We start from the raw sequence: 12,375 nt of genomic DNA, 5'->3' as shown, positions 1-12,375 counted from the left end.
TGGTTGAACTATTTGGTTGGCACATTAACTCAAAATACCCGGCTACAAATGTGATAATGGCTGATAATGTAGCTGAATTCTACTTGACGGGCAGAAAAAAAATGTTTTTCCACCCACAAATCATTCAAACTGACTATTTCACTGCGATGCATAACAGTAGGGTCTCGTTTATTTTTCTCAAACACCTACACAAACTGAAAACCACAACAATATTATACAAAAAAACAAAACTAGAGTTGCTGTTAAAAGGTAATAAATGAAGTGCACAGTAAACAGCAGTAAACAAAATCTCAAGAGGAACTTAAACTTCTATGTGGCCGGTTACTGAGAGCACATTCAGGCGCTAAAGCAGTCCACCAGCCTTTTGGAATTCCAGGGACCCGCACGGTTGCTCAGAAACCGCTGCTTGACCAGCTCTTTGACCGTCTGGTAGACGACTGCTTCCACCTATAAAACAAACCATTTACAACATCATGACATCACAAAAACCACAATGAAGCAAAGTTACAAAACACTCAATTCTCTCACATTCACCATAACCACACTTGAGCACTGAGCATTCATTAGAGCAGCAATGATTGATCGATAAGTTGTAGACTATTAAATTAATCTCCATCTATTTTGTCAAAATTCTTTGATTCCAGCTTCTTAAATGTGTATATTTTCTGGTTTCTTTACTCCTCTATGACAGTAAACTGAATATCTTTGAGTTGTGGTCAAAACAAGACATTCGTGGACGTCATCTTGGGCTTCGGGAATCACTGATCGTCATTTTTCATCATTTTCTGACGTTGTATAGACCAAACAACTCATCGATTAATCGAGAAAATAATCGTCAACAATGAAAATAATTGTTAGCTGCAGCCCTAGCATTCATGTAATAGTCATCTATAGTTGACACACACCTTGATGCTGTGGTAGGTGGGAAGATCCCGCAGATAGCCATGCCCACCCAGCAGTGCAACTCGGAGGAAGTAACTGTAGAGGGCTCTCTTGCAAAGTCTGCTGGAGAAGCCCGGTCCACTCACAGACGGAGAGCTGGGATATAAGAAAATCCATTAAAATGCTTCCCTATACATGTATCAATTGTTTTTTTAATATACTGTATTATAAATGATCTAATATTTGCAAAGCCTGTTTTAGAAAATCTTGAATTCTGCACTATTTACATTCCATGTTGTTCAATTGACATCAATCTTACTTGAGATACAGACATAATTTGAGGGTATATTTGTATCCAGCTACAATATATATGATACGAATCCATCCAATAAGCTGTTGTGGTTATCTGTGCTACAAGCAAGTCACGCCTTATTGTTACACCGAAGGCTTTGTAGTGTGTGTGTAACACACACACACACACACACACACACACACACACACACACACACACACACACACACACACACACACACACACACCTCACCAATGAGTCATAAAGAAGCTAGCCAGTTAATTAGCAGCACTGAGGGGGTGGATGGTGTCCCTTCAAGTATCCACTCATAACACCAAAAATGTGTAACTGTAAAATATGTGTTCATGCACTGCATTTAGTGACTTGCTCTTAACAATGTGTCCACCTCCAACACTTATTTTGGAGGATGCAGTCTCTGCTTCAGGGGCTTAGCTGGGCTGAACATAAAAAAAAAAAGTGTTTGGCAAGACAATTCTTCTGTTTTGCTGTTACAGCAAAAAATGTTTAAGTGTGGTCTGGCTGAGTGAGAGGAGAGAGGAGGCAGGGTTTCCCACAGGCAGCACTTACCACTGCTGCTAAGCGATGTCCTGGGGGAGACCCTGGGGTCGATCCCTGAGGAGCAGACCGGCGTTGAGATCTCAGTGGTGTCAATGAAGACAACATTTGGGGGTTGGTATTGAGTATGACAGCATTGATAGACGCTGACGTCGGCAGATGGCTGTGCAGGAAGGCTGATATCAAGTCATTTTAAGGTCTGCTCCAAGACCGCTACAATAGCCGTGTTTCCATTCAATGAAGTGGATTTTAAGCAAATTTTTTAAATGTCGCAATAAAAGAAATGTGAATTAGGCGCGTTTTCATCAACTGGTTCGGAGCGAATAAACTCGACAGCGTAGTTTTGTCAGAAGTTTGCTCTAAAGGCTTGCATGGCTGTAATCCACCAGTAAAAAAACCCAAAACAAGTCAGCTACGGTCGAGGGCGAAACCTGACAAAATACAAAAATAAATAAATAAATAAATAACTCGATAATTAAATAAATATGTCATTAAATGTAGCAAAAATAATAGTACAAATAAATGGAGCCATTAATTCATTGATAAATAGTTACAGAAAATTTATATTTCTGATTCAATTTGCTTCTTTATTTATCTTTGTATTAATTCCCATAGTTATTTTTGCATAGTCGGCTTGGACATCTATCCTTCTACGAGAGAATAATGGAGAGAGGTCATCAGGAATTTGTTTCAATTGGGTACGTTTTAATTGTTCTTTCATGTCGGCTATTATGGAACATGTTTCCTGTTGTCCGGAGATGAAGACAAGCATTACACGTTATGGGAATATCCGAGAAACGGCTGATCAGTCATGCGAGTTAAATGTTCGACTGTCAGAATTAATTTGGGCAAAGGCGTTTCCACATCCCGTTTAGCGCAACAATTCTTTTTCGACAAAGGCAAAAAAACACCTCGAGCTAGCGTAAAAACTCTTTTACACAATTGGGGAAGTTTTATCAAAGTTTGGCGTTTCCATGCAGCTTATCTAATGCTATACTTCAAAATGAATATAAATATGTGAATGGAAACATGGCTACTGTCTACAGCCCATGATATTCCTCGTCCCACTCAAAACTTCCTTCGTTTTTTATATTACTAATACATTCCACGTATAATGTATTCTTCTAGGCAGAATTTAAGAGATTTGGGTGCGAGCCAAGGTTTTAGGAAACCATTAATTGCTTCAGTGTTGAAAACAATACCTAGAAGCTAGATTGAATTGGCATGCTACTTTTACATCACTAAACTAAAGAAGTCTCATACGACGGAAGCAGCTTCTCCTTTCATTTTCACACTATAATTTGTGTTTTTGTTCAGTAGGTGTTCTTGCCATCCTTTCACCTCCCCCTGCACACTTTATGTCCTGTATTCTTGCCCTTAAATTTATTCTGTTCTTTTTCAGGGAGCCTATTTTTCATTGTCTATTTATAGTTTTATTGTTTTGGAACGTCCTGCAGAGCTCATCCTGACACTTTAAACCACGGTGTCGCCTAAAACTAATAGTTCAGGCTGCGGGACGGAAGCCGAAGTACGCAGCAGCACTGCGAGGCGCCAAGCAGGATCTCAAATCTATTTTGGGCTGTAATCTCTCTGCTCAAGGACAACACAGCCTCCGGTGAGAGCCACGTCTGTGTCCCTCTCTAGCTACTGGACATCAGCAGTTGTCTGCGGCTCCAAAACCAAGAGATGGCAGGAGCCCCAGGCCTCGCTGAGACTGTCAGACAAGCACACTGCATCAGGCACTGCCAGCAGTTCTGTACTCCATCCCTGGAACTGGCTGCAGGAGTGTAAATGAGGTAAGCTTTTAGTCGGGTCAAGACTCTCTGCAAGAGTACAGGACCTCATGCTTGTCCCACATTTTTGATGCAGGGACAAGTTGTTGTTATCTTATGCAGTTTGCAAAAAGACAATGTGCAAAATATTGATTTCTTGTACATGCGTCTGCATCTCACCCGTCAATGACAAAGCCGTCGTTACTGTCCAGAACTTCGACATCCTTGTCTCCGAGGCACCAGTTGACGCTGAGGTTGTTGTGCTGCGGGGAGGTCACAGCAGGCCTCACGTAGTCGCCACAGAGAAAGAAGATGTTGTGTTTTCCGTAGAATGGCGGCAGAAAGTCCTCCCATCCATTACCCAGTCGCATGTTGGTGATATCAGACACGTCCTCATTTAAGTGCTTCTGGCCCCCTAAATAAACACAACAATTAAATCTCACTAAGCTCTTAAAAGCTTTCAAGAATTTACAAAACACACAGGTGAAAGAAAATGAATCCATGTAACTAGGGCTGTCAAAGTTTACGCGATAATAACAAGCTATTGCATATTTGTTAAGTCATACTGGCGTCACATGAAACTACAAATCCTAAGGAATCCATTGGTACCAACCATGTCATACTAGCTTGTCACGAAGGAGGATAAATAACGCTCCAAACTTGCGCAAAATTGTTGCTAGGAAAAACTGGCATGGCCATTTTCAAAGGGGTCCCTTGACCTCTGACCTCAAGATATGTGAATGAAAATGGGTACCCACGAGTCTCCCCTTTACCGACATGCCCACTTTATGATAATCACATGCAGTTTCTTGATTTCCAAATAATTGCTTTAAATCTCTTTACCTAGCACCAAGCTGGTGATGTAGAGTGGCTGGATGAAGTGGCTCAGAAGTGCACCCTGCACCCCAGTGACAGTCCAGCGGCACAGCTTGTCACTACCAGACATGCAGCAGACTTTGGCACCCCAGAGACTCGGGTCAAGGTAAGCTACAGGGACCAGCAGTCCCTTGGCATGATACTGCAGCTTCATAGCAGTCCAGATATCAAGCGCAGGGCCCCTAAACAGGACACAACGTTGTATTTCACTCATTTAGATACCATTCTAACCCAGAGCAAAAAAATCTTATATTCCATTTCTGCTAATAAACCTCTTGAAATATTACACACTGTTCCTTTAAGGAAATGTACTGATAATAATAATGAGTGTTTTTACAACTTTTGTAGGATGCCACTATTCTCAGAAGTCAAATCTAGTGTTTTGGAATGAAAACCTTCATTTCTATAATTTCAAGGCATTTAACATTCGCAAAAAATACTGCTTTCAACAAATCACAAAGGCGGAAATAACAGTACTTGAAGTAGAAGTTCTTCGCTGCTCCTTCAGGACACTGATTGGTGTAGAGATGCAGACTGGTCTTGGGTTTGAGCTGAAGCTGGTGGCTGTCTGCGCTGCTCTCAAAAACACAGTTCTCCTTGGCCCTTGGATCCGCATCAAAGAACAGCAGAAGCTGTTTGTACAGAAACCTGAACGCAAGCCAGAAAATAACCATTCTCACTTTGAGCCACAACCGGCACATTCAATGCACCAGAAGCACCATGAATGGTTACAAGACAGTGAGCGTGCTGGTCCAGACTGCCTGCTCTAAGATAAGATAAGATATTCCTTTATTAGTCCCAGAGTGGGGAAATTTGCAAGAGGGGAATGGGCACATCATGATTTCAATCTGAATATTCATGAGTAAAAGGCCATATTTTTACAATTTATTAGTATTTAAAGTTAAGATTTTGTAAATCAGGGCTCTTGTTGGAAGTAGTGCCGGGCAATATGACGATATATTTCGTCAAAACAATATAAAAATGTCTATTGTATATATTTTCTGTGTTGTTTCTATAGGCTAGGCCTATATTTCTTTCTTTCTTATCTAAAATTTTAATTAAAACTTATATTCAATCTGCACTCAAGTTCTTAAAACAAGAAAAATACTCTTCATTTGCCAACTGTTTAATTCACACAGGACTATTGATTGAATTACCAGAAAACATGCTATATCGTGATATATATCAAGATATGAAATGATCAAGTCCTATTAGCCATTTTGTACCTTTTGAGAGCCCGTCTGGCGATGATGATGGCGTGGCAGTCGTGGACCATCATCCCATTGTAGCAAAGCCACTTGGTGCAGCTTGATCGGCCGGCTCCCAACGCCACCACCTCGTAACGCTCGCATGTACGATCTGCTGTATCCAACACTTCTGTAGGAAAATTACAAACAGATGGACATTTTAAAAAGAAGTAAAGAATAAAGAAAAATAATATGCTCATTCAAAAAAAATGTCCTAACCTAAGTTGCTTACCTCTTATCAAGACAAATGCTGCCATGTGGCTCTTGCAGCCATGGAAATCAGGACACATCTTCAGGAGGCTGTCGAACTTCTCACTACTTATCGCTGCCATGTGATCCTTGTGCCAGTCAGTGCTCCAAACTAGAAAGATACAAATAACACCAAAAAGACAGCGATGTAATCAGGGACATCATCATGTTAGTGCTGTTTCTGAAAACCCCATCAGATACGAGTGATAAGAAGTAGTGTTCGCCTTGAGCATTTTTATAAGATACTATTGCTCTCGGGGCACCGGTTAGCGGCTGACTAAAGATTTACCACGAACAAGTCAGATTGTTTTTTCACATTTACTTACTTATATCGTTATGGTTTCACTCTGTAAAACAACAATGAAGCAGCACAGATAAAAACTGTGATGTACTATATAGGCTGTTGCTTTACAGTGCTACAATGTACTGTATAATTCAGTGCAATGACAGTGGCAAAAGAATAACTCTCCATACATCTCCGACTCTCCGTGTAACCACAAAACAAAAAGATATACGACCAGAAATGCAATAACTGAAATGTAATTTTTCATTTTCTGCCTTCTGCTTCAACTTGTATTTTTTCCTGGATATGTAGCAGTGCAACAGGTCTGGCCCTGAAGCAAACAGTCATATACTTGTGCTTACTAAAGATCTAGTTACAGAGACTGTAATTGTAAATCTACTACTGCACCTTCGGTCTTTGTGCTCTTGTCTGGATTGTCGCAGTACTTGATCTGATCCAGGACGAGCTCTTCAACCGACGGTATGCTTCCAGCGGGCGACATACCATGGAGAGAGAGGGCAGCGTGTTCATCATCGGAGTCTTCATCCTGAGACAAACAAAATCATTCTGGTAAAAAAAAACGTGGTTTTCTCTTCTCATCAACCTTGAACCTACTTCTCTCTAGTGTTAATTTAGGAAAACGTGTAGTTGTCAAGACACCGTCGGCGCATGTAAACAGACTGTTAATGAGACAAGAAGGAGCATATAAGTGTGAGATTAACGTTGAGGATGTATTCCTGTTGATCACACCTTAAGTGACAAAGTGGCTGCTTGATGGTTTTGAACTCTCCCAGTTAGCTGAATAGTATCAACTAGCAAGCACTGCCTTAATAAGTAATCTGCCGGGATTTCACTTTGGTGTCAGATTTTCAAATTATACTGTCATTTCAGGTTGTCTGTGAAGGACACCTTCCACATGAAAGCAGAGAATTGCATATAAAGGTTGCATATAAGGTTTTTCTTCACAGGAAATTGGCTACTGGAGGCTGAGTCTGACAGATGCTGATCACATCTGTTCTTTTAGAATCAAATACCTAGGTGAAAATAACCCATTTGACATATGGACTAAGTAGAGGAAAAACCCTGACATTACCTCTTTCCATTTATTTACCTCATCTTCCAACAGGATGTCGCCAGAATCAAGTTTATCTTTGAGTTTCTGGATAGAAGCCCTCTCGGTACCGGGTCCGTCACCTCCTTCGGGATGTAAAGCCTCTTTTACTCGGGGGGCATTGTCTCCTGAAGCAGATGTGTCTTTCCTAAGATGGAAACATAAACAGTGAAAAGATTTAACATTGTAAATTGAGCCTTCAAAATGTCTGAATGAATGTAAACGAACATTTGCACATGCCAAAATATCACAACAGCAGCTAAACAGTTAGATCACATGTCAAATTAAACGAGGCTGCTATATATTTTTTTATTTTTCTCACCACCATTTTCAATCTATATCTATATCTAATTCTCTGCACATTTTGGCTGTTGGAAGGATGGTGAGATTCAAGAGCAAAGCATCATTACAAGGCTCACCAGTGCCTAATAAACCGTTTTTCTCTACTTGCATGAAGCATGGAGGAAAAGCCTGTGGACTCTCAAATGCTGCTTGAATTTACATTTCAGGTCTTCAGCTGAAAACCTCTCAAAGATTTTTTGGGGATATTTTGATCTTTAATTCAAGGTAGAGTTTTGGTTGCCAATTTTATAGTTAACCTTTCAGCACGCACCGGGCGGTGTGCGGCCGAGTGTGAAGCGGTCGGGATGAGAATCATTACCTCCGAGTCTGAGGTCACGGTTCTCTGACGGAAAACGATGGATTGCAATCCTCCGGGTTGGGAGTGAGTCACTCCCCCGAGCGAGGGAGTTCAAGTATCTTGGGGTCTTGGTCACGAGTGAGGGTAAAAATGGAGCGGGAGATGGACAAGTGGTTCGGTGCGGCGTCAGCAGTTATGTGGGCGCTGTACCGGACCATTGTGGTGAAGAGAGAGCTGAGCCAGAAGGCAAAGCTCTTGATTTACCAGTCCATCAATGTTCCAACCCTCACCTATGGTTTGGCTAGAAACTAAAAGAATGAGATTGCAGATACAAACGGCCGAAATGAGCTTCCTCCATAGGGTGGCTGGGCTCAGCCTTAGAGATAGGGTGAGGAGCTCAGACATCCGAAGGGAGCTCGGAGAAGAGCCGCTACTCCTTCGTGCCGAAAAGGGCCAGCTGAGGTGGTTCAGGCATCTGATCAGGATGCCTCCTGTACGACTCCCTTTGGAGGTTTTCTGGGCACGGCCAACTGGTGACTAAGGCAACAGAGGTTCAGAGCAGATTCAAAACAAGTACATGATATGTGTCACAACCAAATGGGCCAGTGGGTTGTTTACTGTAACTATGGCTACTCTCATTAATGAGCTTCAGTAACTGACAGTGTGTGTCCAATTTTGGACTGGAAACACTCGCCAGCAGGCACCTCACCTGCCCGATCTGCAACCTCAGTAACAAGCAGCCGTAACAAAGCCAAATCACTGTTGACAAAGAAACAGTTACAGCTTGGTTTTCTAGAGTTATAGAGCGCTGCATCACCGGAAAAACCCCCCCAACAATAACGAATAACATCCTGAAGTGAAAAAGAGAAACAGTCAAGTCAGGCCCAATGCAAGAGTGAGAACAGTAACAGTGCATCTCGCAGCCAGTCAGACATCTTGGGTCATCTAGGTCTTGCTGTACCGAGAGCCAATTCAAAGTCTGGAGAAGCTGCCTTTAGTTTTTATGGCCCTAGCTGCTGGAGTAGCCTCCCCTCTCATTTCTTTTAAAAAATGGCCCTAAAACATTTCTTCTTTTTCTGTTGTCTTCCAGTAACGCGCAATACATGCTTTGAATTGTCTAACCTATATGTGAGTCTTCCTGTATGCTTGTTGTGAATGTATATTACCATTATTGCTTTGTAATTATTAATGTAGTAGTATTGTTATCGTCATCGTTATCAGTATATATTTTCTCTCTCTCTTCCTCCTTCTCTCTATACTTGTTCCATCTCTTATTTTTCTGCTTAATCTTCATGTGAAACGCATTGTGTTTCCCCCCTTGGGTATGTAAATGTGCTATATATAAAGCTTGCCTTGTCTAGTGTTACTCGAACCGTAATACAACACTGCCACTTTTTTCATTACCTCAGCCCAGCAGCACCACCATAAACGGGCACGTCGTCATCTGTCAGCTGGACCCGAGGACGGCGAAGGTGCAGGCTCGGGTCAAAGTCTGGCAGAGTCTGAAAACTAGCAGCACCTTTTCTTGGGCTGTATTTAAACGCTTCCTGATCCGCCATGCTTTCCAAGAAGCCTGTAGAGAAAAAAAATATTTTAAGTTAGTGTGACGGTTGCAGCATTAAACTGTGACAAAATGCCTCATTTGACAAATGATGCTGTGTTATTGGCGGAGATACCACAATCAGTAGCAGGATACAATCATCTGCATGCCTAACGAATTGCTGCAGTTTTAGCTGCTGCAGTATGTCCCATATTGTGTGTGTGTTTACTCTGATTATACTTCCAAAAATACCTGATGCAACAGATTATATATTGTTTGCAACTATAAATTGAGCTTTTTATGTTTACTGAGTAAATAACTGAAATTAATTTTCCTCATTTTTGGGCAGCGTGGGTTTATTTCATGGACGGTAAAATATCTGCTTTCATTAAATTATGAATAGTGAATAGGACAAGCGGTTACAGATAATAGATGGATGGATGGATGGATATTTTATGGATTTTTTTTAAGAAGAAAATATGCTTATATATTATATACTTTTATAATTACCTGGAGGGAAGTGTGTGTGTTTTCTCAAGGTTTTACACTCACCGGTTGACCTTCAGTGACCTATACGATGATTGTTTACCAAGCATTATGTATGAATATGGAATTTGATGAAGTTTAATTATTAATACTCAAATGTAAATACTGTACATATACCAGCAGTAAGCGAGACAATCATCTGGCATGCCTAACATTGTTTAGACAAAAAATGACATGATGTATTTTCATGCTGCAGCAGGAAAAACAAGTAAACATGTTTTGCAAATCTGAGATGGATTATTTCTAAACGACTTTTTTATCCTTGTTGGGTTTATAAACTGGGTGATACAAGTGTTAACATTAAAAAAAACTACGTACTGATCCATCACCTTCAGTTACACAGCAGCACCGTGCTCATGCGCGCTCTTATTTTGAAAATGGCAACTTCCGGTCGCAGAATATGAATTTGCAGTGAGCACCATGCTGGACACTAACTAACAGTTAAACCATTGTTTTTCTCAGTACTTTCTGCCATTGTTAACGTTACACCAAATGATTAACCAGTCTAACTAATTGATGATAAAAAAAATACCCGTTAACAGCCCGATATGAGTGTATTTAGGTTAGTTAGGCCTAATCAAACTCCTACCAAATTCGTAGCTAGCTCGCTGGTTACCACTGGCACCGTCTCCAGTCCACGGTAAAACACACGTGGTGTTTTGTATGACGTTAATCGATTTAACTTCCAATAAATAGTGGTCAGATATTACTCAAAAGTTTACCTTCAAGGTGATCCTCAAAACTGAGTGAGACGAGTCGCGCGTTTGTGTCCACCTGTCTGGATGTAGAGCCGTGAAGAGGACTGTGTTTTGGGGGGATGAACCTGAACTGGCAACCTTGGAGGTAAGTGATGGAGGAATAGAATTGATTGATGTTGTGGTGCTGCAATTAGTTCAGGTTGTGTGTTTATTATATGATTTAAAGAAACTTGCAGCTTAATATTTCTACTTTATACCAAGCTTAATATTTCTCTGTATTGACAAAAGTATATGGACACCTGTCACTTGAACATTACACCCATATGTGATTGTTGAATATCTCATTCCTAAACATTAATATGCTGCTAGAATAAAGCCTCTCTTCTGGGAGGATTTCGACTGACTTTCACTGATGTCAAGTTCTTTAACACACTAAACTCATTTCTGTGTTGACCTTGCTTTGTGCACAAGTGTTTTGTCATGTTTGAACTGCTGCCACAGTTGGATTATTGTCTAAAATATGCTTGAACAGAGGGTTTCTTATCACTAATCCACTCTAGTAATATACTTTTTCTAGCAGCAAATATAAGAATGTTATATAACTTTTTGTTGGCTGCAGTAGTTATATTTGTACTTGGGATTCCTAAAATCAAAGACATTGGATTCATTTCTAAATCCTTATCAAATATCTTTTCCATTTCACATAATATTTCAGACCAGTACTTCTGTAATTTATGACACGACCAAAGGCAATGGGTTAAGGTACCTGGTGTTTTAACATTTAATAGCTAGACTAGATATTCATTAGAGATATCTGTCATTTTGCCTAGTCAAAACTGTAATTCAAGATATCTGTAATTCTATTTTGACTTGGCAAACTCTAATTTTAGATATCCGTAATTACATTTTGACTAGTAAGATTAATACTTTTGCCATTCATGTGTATGGGGTTTCTCATTACAGATATCTACAATTCAGTTGCGGATATCTGCAATGTGAATTACAGATATCCACAACTGAATTATGACTAGTCGTACTTCCAGTTTCAGATGACTATAGTCAGAATTCCAGTTCAAGATATCTTTAATTCCCCTCAATTCAAGATATCTACATTGCCCTTTTTAGATATCTAAAATTCAATTTTGACTAGTCAGAATGAAAATTGTAGATATCTTGAACTGGAATTACTCAAATTTATGTTATAGATATAAGTTTGAACCTGTGAATATCTTTCCAAACTATCCAAGTTAGCAAAAGCTTGTGCTGCTAACGCTGTTCAAATGCTTTGTTGGGCCAATATCCAAGAAGGGAAGCCATGCATGAGCAACGTCACGCACAACAACTCTGACTAGTCATAATGACTTTTGAAATATCTGTAACTGTTATTTAGGATAGTCAAAACTGAATTACAAATATCTGCAATTGTCATTTGTCAGTGATGAGTCGAGTGTCGTTTTCAGTGACATCATTGCAGATATCTGTAATTACAGATATCTCTAACTGTTGTTTTGACTAGTCAAGAATGACGTTATAGATGTCTTGAATAGGAATTATGACTAGTCATATCTCTCATGTTAATTCCGGATAGTCAAGCTCAGCTATTAAATGTTAAAACGGCTTGTCATAAGATTTGTGTATAAAGCACATGCATGACATTTGGTTG

General features: G+C 40.2%; 1 protein-coding gene across 3 annotated transcripts; it reads right to left on the bottom strand.

Moving 5' to 3' along the window:
• Positions 1–153: 153 nt before the first annotated feature.
• On the bottom strand, positions 154–10,851 carry adad2 (adenosine deaminase domain containing 2). 3 transcript variants are annotated; one of them, XM_074611392.1, is made up of 12 exons: positions 10,725–10,807; positions 9,979–10,028; positions 9,333–9,501; positions 7,289–7,436; positions 6,586–6,724; positions 5,878–6,006; positions 5,625–5,775; positions 4,876–5,046; positions 4,366–4,580; positions 3,703–3,937; positions 906–1,038; positions 154–447 (listed from the first exon to the last, which is right to left on the bottom strand). In XM_074611392.1, the coding sequence occupies exons 3-12, from the start codon at positions 9,485–9,487 to the stop codon at positions 337–339; spliced, it is 1,587 nt and encodes a 528-aa protein (XP_074467493.1). In that variant the 5' UTR covers positions 9,488–9,501; positions 9,979–10,028; positions 10,725–10,807; the 3' UTR covers positions 154–336. The 3 variants fall into 3 exon arrangements, with proteins under 3 accessions (XP_074467493.1, XP_074467492.1, XP_074467495.1); XM_074611391.1 differs by lacking the exon at positions 9,979–10,028 and having other exon boundaries at positions 10,737–10,851; XM_074611394.1 differs by lacking the exons at positions 9,979–10,028; positions 10,725–10,807 and adding an exon at positions 10,604–10,721.
• Between the last annotated feature and the right edge of the window lie 1,524 nt (positions 10,852–12,375).

The sequence above is a fragment of the Sebastes fasciatus genome, chromosome 16 (genome assembly GCF_043250625.1).
Source record: "Sebastes fasciatus isolate fSebFas1 chromosome 16, fSebFas1.pri, whole genome shotgun sequence".
Classification (NCBI taxonomy): Eukaryota; Metazoa; Chordata; class Actinopteri; order Perciformes; family Sebastidae; genus Sebastes; species Sebastes fasciatus.
This window is presented reverse-complemented; position numbering and strand designations above follow the sequence as displayed.